Genomic DNA, 18,981 nt, shown 5'->3' on the forward strand with positions numbered 1-18,981 from the left:
CAACCTAACTAATTAAAGGTATTTTGAATAGATTGGGGGAGTTTCGGACCAGTTTGAAATCACAACCCAGTCTCTCTTGATTGATGCGTCTCTCTTTGAGTCTTCGAGTTGGATTTTTTGGATTTTGTTTCCAGTTGAAGATGAAGGGAAAAAAAAAATGAAAATTTGCAAATTTGGGGCTGAATGGAGTCGTGCTCGATACTTCAAACTTCAAAGGGAGTCGGATTTGATGCAGACAAATAACATAGGCTTGCTTAAACAGACACTCGAACGTCAACACGTAATTAAAAGAAAAGTCAAAACTTCAAACTAATTATAATTTGGTCGGGTCAATATATCCGGTATGTATTTGACTATGCCGATCCGATTATATAGTTTTCGGTTAGAATCGAGTTGGTATAGAGTAAAAAAAACATTTGAAAACTAGTCTGATCCGTTTCAAATCCGAGCCCTATTCACTTGTTTCCATCAAGAAAATTGTTTATCTTAATTACCCATTATATCCAATTAAGAAAGGAATTAATAGAATGAACAAATTTATGATTTCTGTTTCGGTTTTCTACAGTAATCAAAACACCTCGAGACCGTACAACACTCCGGCGTGTTGCTCCGGCCCGTCATTTACAAAATACACATCCCTCATCTTCTGAAACGCGTGCCACGTCAGCAAGCTATCTGACCCGGCCTGGTGGCACTTCCCGACCGCCCGGTCCACCTCCAAGGTCCTGGCGACCCGGTCCAGCCCGCCATACAGGCTCTTACAGAACCGCATCATGTGCTTGATGTCGTAAATTCTATTCCCGAAAAAGACCCTGAGAACTTTGTGAAACTCCTTCATGCCACTCGGCAGGTTCCGGCGCGTGAGGATCTTGACCAGGTACCCGAAGTCGTAAGCGCTGTGGAAGGTGACCCAGCTGACGGCGTCGTTGCAGACGAGCCCCGACGTCATCATGAGCGCGGCGAAACGCGCCGAGTCGACGCCCTCGGCCCTGTTGCGGTCGAAGTCGATGCCCTGGCGGCGGAGGAGCTCGATCGAGTCCGGAGCGTGGGGGTCACGCGCCACGTCGAAGTCGTTGAAGTTGAACTCCCAGATGAAGCGCGTGGCGCCGCGGGTGCCGAGGTCGGGGAGGTTGCCGAGGGCGTCGGAGAGCGTGAGGCCCACCTGAATCAGGCTGAGCGCGTCGACGTTGGACTTAAGGACCTTGTAATGATCGGAGGGGCGGAGCTGCTTGCCGTAGGGGCGGGTGGGGTCCAGCTGGGGGCGGAAGACGAGGCCGGGGAACTCGGTGTCCATGGAGATGTAAGGGAAGTCGTCGATCGAGTTCTGGATCAGCTCGAATTCCGCGTCCAGGTTGTGGGCCCAGACTTCGCGGATCACGATGGGGCTGGGATTTGGAGGGTGATCCATGTTGCAGTACATGTCTGGAAATTAAATATATTAATTAAATAATCGAAGAAAAAGAAGAAGAAGGAGGAGGAGGAGACTTGGGAGTCGCTGAGATGGGTTTTTGGGTTGGAGAAGAGTGAGGAGTGAAGGCAGTTATATACGGATGGAGAGGAAGAGAGAGAGGGGAAGGTTCGGAGAAAAAAGGAGGGAGTTGATAATAAGGAAAGTGTGCGTGTATCCATTATTGTATTAAAGTCTAGAGTCTTGTGTTTTAGAGTGTTGAATGCGTGCAGGGTTTCGGGGGGGGGTTTCGTTGACTGACCAATGTAACGGACCTGGTCAAGGTTGGCTTCTTCTTCTTCCTCTTCTTTTTCTTCTCACTTGTCCCTTTCGTTACTTGGTTCAGATGAGTGATTGAATTGATGATTCCATCTTTCTGGTTTCTACTTCTTTTCCTTTTTTTTTCTTTTTAATTATTTTTTTTTTATCAGAGTTTTTAATTATTGCAATGAAAGATCTACAATGAATACTTTTAAGTATGCTGGCTCGGCACCTTGGATTTTTTTTTATAATTTGTTGCAATTTCAGGTATCATAGATTCTTGTTTGTGTTGTTAGCTACATTTGATCAAAATTTAAGTGACTTTTGTTTCTGTTCATAAAGATTTTGACTCTGATTCAAGGGTTTTTTTAATATTTCAAAATTTTACTGCGCTTTTCGCACTTTTTTTTGTCTAACCACTACAAGAAAAGTAGTCTACCACAACATCACAATAACAACATGCTCTAAATGTTCGTTGTTACTTACAATATTCGACAACGAGCAAATAATGTGCGTTGTAGTAAACCATTTAACACCACAAGCGTCATTTGCACGTTGTTAATTTGGTTATCAACAACCTACTTTGCGTGTTGTTATCTGCAAGTTGTCAATTAAGTTATCAACAAGCAGGTGTGCGCATTGTTGAAAATTTTTCAGAATGACAACATGTGGCGAACGCTGTCAAAACTTTGAGATAAAAAAAAAAAAAAAATTAGTGAGGGGAGCTGTCAGTTTTATTCTAAATTTTAGGAGAAATTTGAAATTTGGTTGACGTAGCTTTTAGTCTTTTACAAAGCCACTAAACGCCCTAGTCGAAGCCAAAAGCTCATCTCCCGCCATCAAAAGCTCTCGCCCCAGTCGACGGTGACCTTCATAATGTTCGACGGGGTCGGAGCCACCTAGTCGTTTCAGACTTCAAGCAGTCCTTCCCTCCCGCCATCAACTCGTCTCCAGGTACCAATCGCTCTTCATTCTCAGTTTTCAATTTCAAATTCTCTCAAAAGCTCAGATCTCTCTCTCTCTCTCTCACTCGCAGCGTCTCTCAGCTCAGCTCAGCTTCTCTGTCTTTGGTTCCCAAGAAGATCAGCTCCCTTCGATTCCTGCAATGCTTCTCCGATTCTGATTACAGGTACTTTTTTTGACTTATTGTTCGTTCATGGCAGTGTTTGGTTTGAAAATTTTCGGAAATTCCACATAGCCATATACTCAATTGAATGGGCAATTGAGTATATGGCTATGTGGAATTGAATGGGCTTCTCTTATTGTATCTGGAATTGATTAAGAAAGTTTAGTTAGCTGCAATCTATGACTAGTTTTCTGCATTTTGAGAAAATAGGTAGAGTAGAATAGCATGGAATTTTGACATTTATAGTTCTACAAATTGTTTAGTTTCGAAAATATATGAGGCAAATTGGAATAGGCTAAGTTTAGTGTGAGAATTTGCCTTTAGCTTCTCCTTTCGATTCAATTCATTGAGCAAGAATTAGTCGCCCTTCATTTTCTGTTTAACTGTATTGAAATCTATATTGGATATTCCATCTAAATCTCTAGGTCTTATTGTTTGATTAGGGGGTTTCGGGCCCCTTTTTGTTAATCAATTCAACTCTGTAGCCCTTCAATATTGAAAAGTTTGAGAATTTGCCATTTTCACATGTTTGTTGCGCTCTGATGATCTTCTAGGATTCTCTCTGTTGTGCTGATGATCTTCTAGTAATTAGTTCATTGTTGGTTTTCTCTTAATGTTTGTTCTCTGTTGATTTTGCCTTCGTCCTTAGGCTTGTTGGGAGAATCCCACTACATCATTGGGTGCTTGTTTGCATTTATCTCCCTTTGCAACATTTATGAAAAAACAAGGCATCTGGTTTTCTTGACACATATGGTATCACATCTCACTTCTCACTTGTATGGACGTAAATGTTATAATGGGAGTTATGTCTCATGCTCGTTTAGGATGAGAGTTTAGAATTTTATAATCAATAAAATAAGTGAGGCAAAACTTGCAAAGGATCTCTGAATTGAGGTAAGCATCTCTTGGATTAAACCTTCCGTCTCAACCTTCTGTGATGCCTTAAGTTGCCTGGTTGTGGATTTTCCTACCAAGAATCTGGTTTGTGGACCTTTAACCCAGTCCGATGAATGTGAACAAACCGAACGCACCGTGGCCCTTATTTCTTGTCTCAATTCCCTTCTTTGGTTCGTCAACCCCAGTTCTCCACCCCCAAACCTATAAATGCAACCTCAGTTTTGTACTTGATGACACTTTGTTCGGCTTCTCTCATAGGCCAGACTTTTTTGTTTTTTGTTTTTGTAGTTGATGACACTTTGTTCGGCTTCTCTCAGGTTTTATAGTTGAAATTTCTCTTTGACATTATATTCAAGTCCTTCAGCATTGTGCTTAACAAATCCATTGGGAATGAAGAAGCATAATCTAATGTGTCTTGAACTAAATACAGGGACCTTCTCAACAGAACATAAACTTAGAGAAAATGATAAATGCACATGCAACTACTTCTCAGGTATGTAATCTCTGCTATAATTTGTAAGATTTATGAATTTTAGGTGAAACAACTTCTAGTTCGATGTTTAAACCAATATTTCTTTCTCTTAATTTCTTATATTTGTAGTCACAACAATCAAGTCGACCAATCAATGCTCCAAGCAATGATCTTGAAAATAGAAGATGTGCACTTTTGAATTGGAACAATTATGAAGAAGATGAAGTGGTGGCTGAAGGGAAGATCTCTTCAACAAATCCAAGTACAAAAGTTCATTGTGTGCCTCTTGGACGAGATTGTTGGAAGGTTTGGGTTGATGTGGTGTTTGATGAGTATCAGACTATGGAAGTGTATAGAGCAACCATGGAAGTTGTAGGAAGCACTCTTGCATGGCCCAAAAGCTCCATTAAAATGCTCCCTTAGTAGTTGAAGTAGCAGGTACATTTTGCTTTACTAGAGAATTTATATAGGTGAGGGAGTACCATGCATGTTTTGTCAATGCTGATGAACAAAGAATCCAATACTTTGTCATGCTTGTTTTGTAATTAAAGAACATATGTATAAGAGAATGTGGCACTCCTAATGAAATGTATATTTTTCATACATGGTTAGTGTGTACTAATATTGGCATGTGAATGAGTTTAAGTAATGGTGAATGTTTAGAGGTACAAGAAAGCATAACCCAGCAAATTGGGTGCAATAGTATGTACTGAAATTTTATAACAACGTATCCATTAATATGACAACGTACCATGTATGCTGTCGAAAACTAAAGACAACATGCTGAGAATGTTGTTAAAACTTACAACATGCGCTTGAAACGTTGTCGAAACTTTATGACAACGTGCATAGCTCATTGTTGAATAATTACAACAACATGCTTCGCCTCTTTTCGACAACGTTCAAAGCTCGATATAAAGGACTCGGGGACTTTTAATGACTCTGGCATCTACAACATGCGGCAAACGTTGTCAAAAGTGATTGACAACGTGAATTGCATGTTGTTAAATATGTGTTTTCTTGTAGTGAACGTATCGCGGATTGAGGTAATGACAGTTAGTTTGACTATTAAATTGGGTTTGGACGATTTGGTTGCGGTAGATTTGACAATGCACGAGGAGGATGATGCTCAATGAGTATTTGTTTTTCTTTAAGGGAGAGAGAACCCAAAACAAGTGAGGCTATCAGTGGTCATGTTATGGGAGATTAATGATGTTTATTCAAGTGAGGCTAAGAACACTGAAAAGTGTAGTATGTTTTTCTAACCCAATGGGATTCACATCTTGAACTTTCTTCCAAATTGTTATTAATTTATTATGTCTAAGACCATGATTTTTCACCAAAATCTGTAGGCTATAGCACTCAGGTTTTTGTCTAAAAAACGCATGTTTTTATTTTCTCACTAAAATTTTCTCTCTCCTAAATCATGATTTTTAAATAATATTAAAACTAACGAAACTCAAATCTCAACCCAATTTCTTTTTACGATTTTCCAAAATCAGACAATCGAGAAAATTGCAAAACAAAAAAAATTGGGTTGAGATTATTGAGGTCCATCGACGTAGATCTCAAAAATCATGTTGTAAAAATGGTGAGATTATGAAACATGAGAATTTTAATAAAAAATGGTGTTGAATGGGTTTGACACTCGTGTCATTCCATCACATGTGTCAACACCATTTTTTTTATTAAAATTGTCATGTTTCATTATCTCACCATTGAACATTGGTAAAACATTATTTTTGGGGCTTACTCCAAGTGACAGAATGCAAAAATCTTAATTCGATTTATTTAATTATTTTTTTTATTTTTCAACTTTGGAAAATCTTAAGAGAAAAATTGGGTCGAGTCTTTTTAGTTTCGTCAGTTCTAAAATTGGCTAAAAATCATGATTTAGAAGTGAGAAATTTTGGTGACAAAATTGATGTAGAACGAATGGCGGTCCGAATTGAAGAATAGCTCGATCGTGGAAAAGGAGGAAAACCCGGTTTGCTGCAACTTTGGCATTCGGTGTCCGAATTGTGATTGCTATAAGTACCTTTCCGGAAGGGGAACGACACCAGGAACAAAACTCCTCGCTTTGCCACAACGTGTGGGCTTTTTTCATGCTTTCGGGGTTGTTTAAGGCCTCAAAACTGCAATTTACTATTTTTCAGAATTTTCGGTTTTCTAGTTTGTTTTGGATTTGTTTTGTTTTTACCCGTGGGCTTTATGGTTTCATTGTTAGTCGCCCTAGGGTTTCTTTTCTCATATATAAGCAACTTTAAACGGCTGCAGAACTCATCTTTTATCATATTATCAATCAAATTGAGAGTTTTCTCATTTATCTCTAGTGGACTACAGAATTCTTGTTTAGGTTTATTGCTTGTAAACCTAGGGTTACTTTCCGACTGCGTCAAAAATAAAAACATGTGATTTTGGACAAAAAACCGTGTGATATTCCATAGTTTTTGGTGAAAAATCATGATCTTGGATAAAACTCCATATTTTTTTTTTTGTAATAAAGTTTCAGGATTGTTTTCAATTAGGTTGGAAAAGTGTATTACACTTTTCGGTATGCTTGACCTCGCTTCGAAAGACACCATTGTCTAAATTTATACAACAAGTAGCCACTCCCACCAATCTCAGTTTATGTCTGGCTTTGGATATGATGTCGTCGGGCTCCAAAAAAATAGCGACAGTGAAAGAAAAAAAAGGTTACTCAAGGGGTAGGTAACAATTAATTGGATATTGTATTTTTTTGTATTCAATTTTCTAACAAAGTTTATATTTACAACTAATATTCATCTCATTTGTTTTTCATTTCATGTAATAATGTCGTGCATTAACTTAATGAGAAAAAATGGGTCAGATATGCATGCAACAACTCAAAACTGAATGAGAAATGGAAATTTGGGACAGATATATATGCCATATAAATTGATATTATACATTTATACATGTATTTGTATGTACGGGGATTCTAGACAAAAAAGGTAAGACAAAAAAGTATTACCAAAAAAATGCTTAAAATAAAAATATGGCCAGATGAATTGAATTTGTCTTGCAGAAAAGGAAACTCACCTTTAAAAAGTAAAGGAAAAATGAAATGAAAAGAAATCGTAAATAGCATCAATAACAAGCTTAGCACTAACATGTGGAGCATTCTTGTTCTATCTTTCTCTCACCTTTCCATTTATCTGTATACTTTTCTTGCTTTACAACTCGTAATGAGATTGGTTTTTCTTTTTTGTTTATGCAAAAAAGATTTCAGTTGCTACAATGAGCACAAGTAGCAAAACACCACGTCATCCTTTTTCCTTTTTCAGTGATATTTTGCATGTTATTGATTTCAGAAAAGAAGAAGGAATGTTCATCAATAGCTAGGGAAAGGTTTATGCTTTGGCCCTCCGCTCTAATGCAACTACAGAGTTCAGATTTCAACCATGTAAACAAGAAAAATATTATTTATACATCCGAAATCGGAACAACCAATCACATATTCATGACATAACTCGATTGCAATTATTTTACACCGGGACATTATTAGCAGATAGCACGTACATAATCATACTTAAGGAATCTGCTACATGCAGTCCTAACTTATTAAACAAAGTGTTAGGAAATTCGGGTCACCTTCCGAATTCCCTAGCCCAAGACCAAAACTGAATCAAGACAATAATCACAAACTATGCAAGCAAACACAAGATTGTTGACGAGGTTCGGTCAAACAGTTGACCTACGTCCCCGGGTGATGATGATGGTGGATCCACTAAACGAGAATAATATATATTACAAACTTTTGAAGAACGTTTTGGTTCTTCCACTCAAATAACCTCTCTCCTCACAACCCAAATTCTCAATAGAGAATTCCCAAATACACCCGATCTCTCAAAGCTTGCAACTCTCTAAAATCTCTCAGTTATCAGAACACTCAATTGATCCACACACAGATCTCTCTAAATGATGTCTCAATGGCACCCTCCAAAATGAGTCTCTTTCAACCCACAATATGAGAATCTCCAAACCCTCACATCTTCTCTAAATGGTGTCTTCCAATCTCCGAAAGCACACACCAAACCAATAACCCTGAATGACTATTTATAGGCTCACGATTAGTCCAACTCTCAATAGGATCTTCAATCCTAAACCTTTACTTCAAAGGAAAAACTCCATAAATCCTAGATACACTAGAATTGCTTACCCAAAGCCTTCAGAAGTAAAGAATCTAAAATACAAAAGGAATTAGATATTGAGCCGCAATCCTAACAATTTCCACCTCGGCTCAAAATCTTTGAACTTTCACTGAACGCAAGCTTCCTTGGGTCTTCGATCTCAACGAACCACGATCACCACCACTCCTCAATGCGCCTCTTGCGCTCAATAGCCAAACCAGTTTGCCAAGTTTCACAACCACTCCAACTTGACCCTTGGATAACAACTCTTTTCCCCAAACATGCACTGTGCAGCCACTTGCATGCAATCCAAGGCTTCACCAAAGTTGCCAAACCTAATAGGAGTGATCTTTAATGGTTTGCACAACTTATCTTGAGCAACATCCCCCTGAAACAATTCTCTCACCATAAACTCCATGGAAATCTTCTCTTGACGCATCACTCTTAGAACACCAAGTTTGCTTCTCAACTTCCTCATTAACTCTACTCTCCAAAGTGGGTGACACTCTGATTGTGGAATATGCATGAGCTAGCATATCTCCACCACAAACTTGTGTTAGGATCTTTATGGGTCTGCCTCCCTTTAAGGACTGCTGCAATTTTTGTTGCTCTTTGAAATTTCATCTCATAAGCAAATTTCGTTCCTCCACATTTACTATTGCTCATCTTCCCCGAATGCCTATAGGAACCAAGATTGCCAATCTTTCCACCTTGAACCAAACTTTTAGTGGAATAGTTAGTTCCACCTCGAACAAAGCTCCTTTCTCAATGATAGAGACCCTTCACATTCTTAACTTTTATCAGAACGAGTGCTCCATTCAACACTTCAAAAGTTCCACCTTAACCCACAATCATCTTGTGGTCTTCAAAATCCAAAGTCCCAAGAAATATCAAATTTCTCTCGAAACTAGAAACATGGCGACATTCACTAAAGTCCTTTGATCCATCATGCACCTCAATTTGATTGTTCTAACACTAGCGACTTCGTAGGTTTTATGCACAAACCCACTTCACTAAACCTTCCTACACATGCCCGTAGGAAGAAAAAAAATCAATCTGTATGTGTTCGAAACAACCCATATCTCAGATCCACTCAGCTTGTGGCTTCTCTTAACATGATGTGATCACGATTGCATCTCCATAATCTTCTTCGAAATCTTCACTAGCCATGCCTATAGTAGTTCCTCAATTTTCCTTAGCCTTCAACTTTCCACATTAATATCTGATATGCTCGAAACTCATACAACAATAGCACTCCACGTCTTGTCTCTATCTTGATTTCTAAATTTCTCCAACGTCTTCATGGTCGCTCTTGAACCTTGAGTTCTGATACCACTTGTTAGAAAATTTGGGTCACCTTCCGAATTCCCTAGCCCAAGACCGAAACTGAATCAAGACAATAATCACAAACTATGCAAGTAAACACAAGATTGTTGACGAGGTTCGGTCAAACAGTTGACCTATGTCCCCGGGTGATGATGATGGTGGATCCACTAAACGAGAAGAAGATTACAAACTTTTGAAGAACGTTTTGGTTCTTCCACTCAAATAACCTCTCTCCTCACAACCCAAATTCTCAATAGAGAATTCCCAAATACACCCGATCTCTCAAAGCTTGCAACTCTCTAAAATCTCTCAGTTATCAGAACACTCAATTGATCCACACACAGATCCCTCTAAACGATGTCTCAATGGCACCCTCCAAAATGAGTCTCTTTCAACCCACAATATGAGAATCTCCAAACCCTCACATCTTCTCTAAATGGTGTCTTCCAATCTCCAAAAGCACACACCAAACCAATAACCCTGAATGACTATTTATAGGCTCACGATTAGTCCAACTCCCAATAGGATCTTCAATCCTAAACCTTTACTTCTAAAGAAAAACTCCATAAATCCTAGATACACTAGAATTGCTTACCCAAAGCCTTCAGAAGTAAAGAATCCAAAATACAAAAGGAATTAGATATTGAGCCGCAATCCTAACACAAGGAACCAGAAGCGGCCACATAAGGGGTAGCGAGAGGATAGTTCGGGGATGACGAGATATGCGGTGGCGGGGGCTGTGCAGCTGCAATTTAAAAAGAGCAAAATGGGACTATCATGACCATAGCGATTGGTACACCTTGGAATCAATGGTGGCCAACTTCTAGCGTATGTAGTTGTTTGCTGTTGCCAGAGGGTGTTGTGGCTGTGTAAACCTCCCCTGAGATTCACCTGAGGCCTCAAATCGATTACCATAGTTCCATTAGTTGTGTTTTGGTAGAACACAATTTGTGTCTTCACCAAGAACATTACATAAATTAGATCCACATTACTCACAGATATTGCATGTATATATAATCAGTGGCGGAGGCAGGAATGTATATAAATGGGGGCAAAAAAATTTCTTTCCTTTCTGCCTCTCCTCTACTTGGCAGAGCAACTTCGGGCCGGTTTTGAACATGCAGAGTACCGGGACCGGCCTAAACTCGAACCGAGACAATACAGTCCGGTTTCTCAAGGCTTTCGGTTCTTGACAGTAGCACCTGTTGTAAAAAATATAGGACGGAATTCCTGTAAAATTAAAATAAAATAATATGAAAATATCTTGGGAAATAAGAATTGAGATATAGATAAGAAAATGAAATAAAGTAAGAAAATAATATAATATATAGGTTTTTATATAGGAAAACTTATCGAGTCGAGGCGTGCAAGCGCACTGTCCTAAGAGAAGATTCGTCCCCTACTGCACAGGGTTGAATGATGAACTTCCCCCAAGATACAACAACTCTTCGAGCTCCGTCGTGCAGCTAAGAAGCCCCATTGAACCTTAATCACCCGTGCACTCAAAACGGTATATATTTAAAATAGATATATGTATAATATGGAAGATGACTTTAGATAGCTAGGGTGTTATGCTAGAGTGGTTGCATGATGGTGGAGTGCCTTTTCTTCTCACGATATCCCTCATATTTATCCGACCATCTTGATATTTCATATCCGACAATATGTCCAACTACACATGCCTTCCAACCATATGCCTTCCAACTCTAGCCATGTACCCTTATATAGGTCATACTTGCCATGACCATAATTAGCCTCATAAGCCATATAACGGTCAAATAATAATCATATATTTAAAACATAAAACCGTTAAACCATAAATAGAGTAATAAACACATGCAAAATGAAAATAACACCCAAAATAAATAAAGAAATAAATAATATATATTTTAATTTTAAATCATAAAATTTCCAACAATCCCCCACTGATTTAAAATTGAAATAAAATCATTTAAAACAAAATAAGTGAGTGCTTTTACTGTGCAATCGGCATAGGTACCTTTCGGGTTTGAACCTAGTTTAGTGTGATAGTCTCCATTTGAGGAGCCAAAGTGACACAGTCTTGAACTTTGATACCTTTGACCAAACTTCAACATATCACACACACAGTACGGGTAATTAGACAACTTCGCGTGTTGGCGCATTTATGGCCGTGCGCGTATCTTGATTCTCATGAGAGTATTAGAGAACAGCCCAATTCTCATTGTCGCGGCCTCACGAACAACTCTCACTTAGGTGAGTTCTCCAAGGGTACGTGTGCCCGGACCCTGCAGGAGTTTGCCCGCCTCGAAACTCATTCAGGGTATCATTGTTTTCCCTTCCTAACGTCACATTTAATATAGCACCTAATGCCTTAGGGATGCACATGATAATATCTATTTTGGATATATCCTTAAAATTTATGTGTGCTATATTTGAGTCACGCAGTATGGATTGTTTCTACCACATTGAACTTCCTTCATGGGATCTCCAATCACAGAAGTTGGGTTACCTCCCTAGGTGACTCCCTTATGGGCTTAAGCACATCCCCCTTCAGCGATTTTATATATATAGTCTCCTCCTCGAGACTATAGGGGCCTCCTCCGCGAGGCATGTTTATATGACTTTTGTCATATTATATTTATTTTATTTTCCTTTTTGGTTATATCTTGCTTGTCACTTTAGCTCGCAAAACCCGCACAATTCTCACAGGAATGTTTTCCTCCATATGAGAACAAGAAAATTTATAACTCTGCACTGATTATTTACTGATCACGTAAGATAAAATGCTACGAGTGTTACCCCCACATTACCATAGGGCATTTAAAAATATCATTGAAGTAAATAGTAAATGATGACTAGAAATATAGATCATAACCCCCACATTACTTGATATTAAATGTTCTTAATTAAAGACATGTTTATAAATATTTACAGGAGTTATAGCTAGAGCTTACCCCCACATCACCAAGATAGATGCTCTTCATGAGAGAATTATACTCATAAGTCATAACAAAATCAGTTATGTAAAAGTCTTAATAATAAACATTAAAGAATACTAATGAAATAGTTAAAAATTTTAATAGTAACCCCCACTATTGAAATTGAAAAAAGCTTCTTACTGACTCATTAAAGCAAAATGAAATCTTTTCACAAACTGAACTTCCAAGTATTCTTGGAGCATTCTCGTCTATGAGATAACCAATAGCATATGTATGTCTCGTAATGTATCTACAAATTAAATTTTGAGAGTAAAAGAAAACATACCATCACTATTTCTTTCTCTGCAATAACTCAAGAACTCAATAAGTACTATTACTGCTAATAACTCTATAAAAATCTAATAATGAGACAAAATTAATACTTATCACCAAAACTTGGAATAGCATCATTTTAGATATGAAAGAAAATATAGACAACTATTAATTATGATATGCAACTCCAACAAAATATAAGCTACTCGAAACAAAAGGCTAATGCCATTTGTAATTGACCTGACAACATATAAAGAGCTGCAATAGACTTTAGGTCAATCACATTTGAATTTAAATTATTGACATATTCAATAGTATGCAAAAGATTTACTACCATGTACATAAGTGCAATGAAATAACTCGTATAATTCAAACAGTATCTCATATTTAAGATGTACATACCTCAATAGTAACACGTTTCTTTACCGTCATTGCTCACGGTAATATTTGTTGATTGCCAAAACAAATTAAAACAAGAAATAGCTAAACTGATATTCGGACAGAACTAATTGCCATTAAACACAAATTATGCTGGCATGCAAGAAACATATGCCTACAGTCTACAAACTATTATGCAACATATAATTTACGGTGAAATAAATATTATTATTATCATGCAACTGACAAGGATTTTTCCAGGTGACCAATATTATGCATGAAAATTTAGTTACAATGTTGACAGAGATAAAGATATCTGCTACCCAACTAGTACCATAGTAGCAGTTCTGGTGGGTACGAAAGATCTTGATAGAATACAGACAAATATGTATTATACTTGGGAAATATAACAAGTTAAGCAAGGCTTTCACAAGGTCATCACTCACAAACCGGCAATTAACAATCAAAATAATTGTAATTAATTGGTTAGTTGTCTATATACATATATGCACATATGAAGGTATTCAACAACCCAAAAATTGTCACTAAGATATGAAGGGAATGATAGCTTCATACGATAGACATTAGATACCCGATGGTAGAATAAACAAGAGATAGTAGAATACTAGCTAGAATAGAATTAATGACAAACCATTTCATACTCCCTGGTTATAACCTTGATGTTAAATGATAGGATACCTGATTACATGTTGTGGTTTGCCATAGTTGCACAAGACCATAATGCTTGTATTACTTTTCTTTTAACTGCCTCTTCGGAACAAAACTTGCAAAAATAGAATTGACAATTAGTATAAACAAATAGTGCAGAATAGGTGACTAATAATATAGAAAAAATGATTAACAAGTTAACAGAGATTCCGTTCGAATCTTCTCTTAGATTGTTGTAAAAAATATAGGACTGAATTCCTGTAAAATTAAAATAAAATAATATGAAAATATCTTGGGAAATAAGAATTGAGATATAGATAAGAAAATGAAATAAAGTAAGAAAATAATATAATATATAGGTTTTATATAGGAAAACTTATCGAGTCGAGGCGTGCAAGCGCACTGTCCTAAGAGAAGATTCGTCCCCTATTGCACAGGGTTGAATGACGAACTTCCCCCAAGATACAACAACTCTTCGTGCTCCGTCGTGCAGCTAAGAAGCCCCATTGAACCTTAATCACCCGTGCACTCAAAACGGTATATATTTAAAATAGATATATGTATAATATGGAAGAGGACTTTAGATAGCTAGGGAGTTGTGCTAGAGTGGTTGCATGATGGTGGAGTGCCTTTTCTTCTCACGATATCCCTCATATTTATCCGACCATCTTGATATTTCATATCCGACAATATGTCCAACTACACATGCCTTCCAACCATATGCCTTCCAACTCTAGCCATGTACCCTTATATAGGTCATACTTGCCATGACCATAATTAGCCTCATAAACCATATAACGGTCAAATAATAATCATATATTTAAAACATAAAACCGTTAAACCATAAATAGAGTAATAAACACAAAATGAAAATAACCCCCAAAATAAATAAATAAATAATAATATATATTTTAATTTTAAATCATAAAATTTCCAACAGCACCAAGGTTGCAAATAGTACCATTCTGTAATCTGCAGTAGCAGCAAGGCTACATCTGCAACAAATAATGAAACAAATTGATTTTCTCCACTTGGTCGGCACCGTTAGAAGCGTGGCTGATGTGGAGGAGATCAAGACGCGTTAGGGGAAGAAGGCGCTGTGCACTGAGGGAGTGCCGGACTGAGGGAAGAGGAAGAAGATGAAGCAGGAAGAGAAAAAAGAAAAAACTGAAGAAGAATGAGATAAAGAGGAAACCGAGAGTTGAGAAAGATTGATAAAAAAAAAACATAAAGAGTAAGAAGGTCGATCTCTAGTTTTTGGAGGAGGAGCAAAATTGGGGTTGACTGGCTGAGGAAGAAGAAGAAGAACCGAAGAAGAGAAAATGAGAGGAATCGTGTTGGAGGAATAATAGAATATTGCCACTTGGAGAAGTACCCATATTATTAATATATGATTGCCACTTGGAGAAGTACCCATATTATTAATATAGTATTAATATATGATCAGTGAAGCATGGGGACACTGCCTGGGGGCACTGAATCAAAATAAGTGGGGGCAAAAAGAAGATCAGTGAACAAAATATATGATTTTACTGAGGGCCACTGCCCCCACTCGTCCTTCATTGGCTCCGCCCCTATATATAATGATCATCATCATTATCATGAAATCAAAATGAAACTTATAGATCGATACAGAAAAACAACAAAGAGAGAGGCCAACCCTGAGATCAATACATCGTTCCCAAGGAGTGCGAATAGCAAGTTCAGGACTGTTGATAAGGAAATTCCATAGGGAGTCCATGGAAAATCCTCAATGGTGTGGAGGCCAAGGGTGGAGCAGTCCAGGTTTTTAAAGGGTAAGCAAATTGGTTGGGCCAGTTAACACTCAGTTGTAAGTTAACCATGGTTAAGACTCGTAAACCTGATTAGGGCATGTAATTCTTAACCATGACACGATATATAACCATGGTTAGCTAGCGAATTTTTGTTGGTTATCAGTTGGCACCTCAGTTAATACTTTCTAATTTAAAATGCGAATATTACACGTATTGGTGTGTTTTTCTAAGATATTTGTGTACTTCGCACTTTTGAAAGGGATTTATTAAATTTCATGTAATGTTGAGTCCAAAAGTATTACACATCTTTTTTTTACGTTTTTTCTGTACTTTGCACATATATACTTTGCACATTTTATTGAACAAAAATGAATCTAAATTAATATTTTAGAATTTAAAATTAATCAATTAATTAATTAAAAATGCTATGCCAAACTGTTCAACAAACTATTAAATGAAATTATCTGGATAATACGTACACATCCTACATTTTTCTAACCATGGTTGGTATAATGTAATGAAAAAGCCTTCTATATTAGTTTGCACACAAATTCTTTAATGCAAGAGTTTTGTTTAACTAGTATTTATGAAGAAAGAACTTAGCTTTTTTTCTTTCACTAGCATATATATTTGTTATTATTTTAGTACGATCATTTTTCACCCTTCGTACGTTGGTAGCAAGTAGTGGATCAGTATGCCAAGACCAAGTCGGCATTCCATTCCGGTCATCCTTTAAAAACGAGCACCAAGTCCTTTCATACTATCTATAAACGTCTATTCAACTAATTCATAAGTTCAGCATAAAAACGATATTTGTTGAATTCATATTAGAAGCCGGTTGATCTTAAAGTATAATGAATTGTTTTCTCTCCCAAAAGATAATTTTTCGCCGGCGCCGGCTCTCACTCGACCATGGCGCTCAACCCAGCGGCTATCTGCCCCTGGTCTTTCCTCGATTTTGAGGCTATGCCAAAGACGACGATTGTACCTCCACCGCTGAAATCTGATGTCAAGGTACGCTCTTTCGCATCTATTTTGACAAATTCGGTGGAAACCTCTGTTCGTCTTAGTCAATTACCAGTCCCGACAGTGCGTGGGAACAAAACCTATGTCAAGATCAGCGAATCACTGTATCAGGAACAACTCCAATCGTTCAAAACCAACCTTATTGGCCGTTTATTACTGAGAAAGGGTTCAATTCCAATGAAAGCATCAGACTTGAAACAGGTCTTGCAAAATTTATGGCGTCCTAAAGCCCCATGGAGTTTAGTCCCTCTAGGTAAGGGTTATTTTGATCTGCACTTTGAGACTGAAGAGGATATGAGGCGTGTTTGGGGTGGCGGTACATGTACGCTTGCCTCTGGAATTTTTCGTCTCTCTCAGTGGAGGCCGGACTTTTGCCCAGGTGATTTGGAACCCCAAACACATGCACAACTTTGGATCCGAATTTCAGGCCTTAGCCAAGAATATTGGCACCCACAACATCTCCTGGAGATTGCCCGAGGTGTCGGTACACCGCTGCAACTTGACAGAGCCACCAAAGATAGAACCTTTGGCTACTTTGCCCGTATTCTTGTTGATGTTGATCTTTCCCAAGAACTTCCAAATTCTCTTATGGTTGAAAGAGAGGGCCATGAATTTCCAGTTGGCTTGATTTATGAAAATCTATGCTCTCACTGTGGGGCAGTTGGCCATGATGCAGCCACTTGCAGATTGTTGATACATGACAGCAACAAGGGTGAGAATTCTCACTATGTTGACAACAATGCTGGTCAACAGCAGCCTCTTCATCCCAGAGAAAAAAATTCACGAACTGTTCCGCTGCGTCAAATCTATAGGCGTGTGAAGCCAACAACACAAAACATCTCTTCTGGCACTAATCTCCTTGAAGCAGATGCAGCCTTGGCAAATAAGATTATCGTTGAGGATGTCGACATCGAGCCCAACCTATTAATATACTATTAATGCTGCTATTAATATGCTATTAATGCTGCCATGTGCAGCTATTAATGCTGCTATTGATGTAGCTATTAATATGTTATTAATGTTGCTTTTGATGTAACTAGCTTTAGGAAAAGTGTGGGGATAGGAGAACATGTGCAGCTACATGCATCGATGTAACTAGCTTTAGGAAAAGTGTGGTGGGGATAGGAGAACATGTGCAGCTGCATGCATCCTCTCCCTATATATATGTATAACCTTTGTACATTGAATATACAATTAGAAACTCTCTTTTAATCATTTCCACATGGTATCAGAGCAGGGCCAATTTCCTGTCTGATTCTTTCTTCTGTATTGTGTCTGAAAATGTCTGGAGAAGATAGCTCCATTTCTTCTTCCTCTACACCAAAAAGTTATGAAAGTGATTCAAACCCGAATCAACGTCTGTGTTCAGTTTTACTCAATGAGTTCAACTATATATCTTGGTCAAGAGCGATCACTCTTGCTCTTGGTGGAAGATCCAAGCTCGGCTACATTAATGGTGACATTCAAATCCCACCACCTCTATCCACTGATTATGAAGCATGGCTCAGCAAAGATCAGCTAGTCATGTCACGGCTCTTAAATTCTATGGAGCCATCTGTTGCTGTGATCTTTAACTATTCTGAGTCTTCTCAGCATATATGGAAATCTGTGAAAGAAATGTATGGCAACCAAAATAATTGTGCCAGAGTTTTTCAACTTCAGAGAGACATCACCAGTCTCAAGCAAGGAGCAACCTCCTTTGTTCATCATCTTGGCATCATGAAAAACATGTGGAATGAGGTAAATATCTATAGGCCTCACACCACAGATGCAGATATTCTACAAAAAAGGGCTGAAGAAGATAAAGTGTTCCAGCTCCTAGCCAGTTTAGGACCTGAGTATGAAGATCTTCGCAGCCACATACTCATGACTCCTGAACTACCAACCTTGACCAGCATCTGCTCTACCATTCAGCGTGAAGAGACTCGGAGAAAAGTCATGAATGAAGACTCAAAGACATCTGTCTCTAAAGTTAGAGCTTTTTCAAGTGATCATAAGCCAGCTGAGAAGAAACCTTACAGAGGTAAACGCCCCGATCTTCACTGTACTTACTGTGATCATCCTGGGCATCTCAGAGAGAGGTGCTGGATACTGCATCCAGAACTCAAACCCAAGTTTGATAAGCAAGCCAGAGATACCAGGTTCTTTCCAAAAAATCATGGTCACAAAGCAAATCATGTTGCTTTTGCCACTGAGGGATTACTAAACTTCACTGCA

General features: G+C 38.1%; 1 protein-coding gene and 1 long non-coding RNA gene across 3 annotated transcripts; one reads left to right on the forward strand and one right to left on the reverse strand.

Annotated features, from left to right (window-relative positions):
- Window positions 1–519: 519 nt before the first annotated feature.
- On the reverse strand, window positions 520–1,520 carry LOC133732938 (probable CCR4-associated factor 1 homolog 11). The gene has a single exon (XM_062160550.1). It carries the CDS (start codon window positions 1,418–1,420, stop codon window positions 569–571), a length of 852 nt encoding a protein of 283 aa, XP_062016534.1. The 5' UTR covers window positions 1,421–1,520; the 3' UTR covers window positions 520–568.
- Window positions 1,521–2,503: 983 nt separating this feature from the next.
- On the forward strand, window positions 2,504–4,797 carry LOC133728245 (uncharacterized). 2 transcript variants are annotated; one of them, XR_009855703.1, is made up of 4 exons: window positions 2,504–2,662; window positions 2,745–2,837; window positions 4,162–4,224; window positions 4,333–4,797. It is a non-coding gene; the product is annotated as an uncharacterized LOC133728245 (long non-coding RNA). The 2 variants fall into 2 exon arrangements; XR_009855704.1 differs by having other exon boundaries at window positions 2,755–2,837.
- Window positions 4,798–18,981: the final 14,184 nt, after the last annotated feature.

This window comes from Rosa rugosa, chromosome 2, assembly GCF_958449725.1.
Source record: "Rosa rugosa chromosome 2, drRosRugo1.1, whole genome shotgun sequence".
NCBI classification, from domain to species: Eukaryota; Viridiplantae; Streptophyta; class Magnoliopsida; order Rosales; family Rosaceae; genus Rosa; species Rosa rugosa.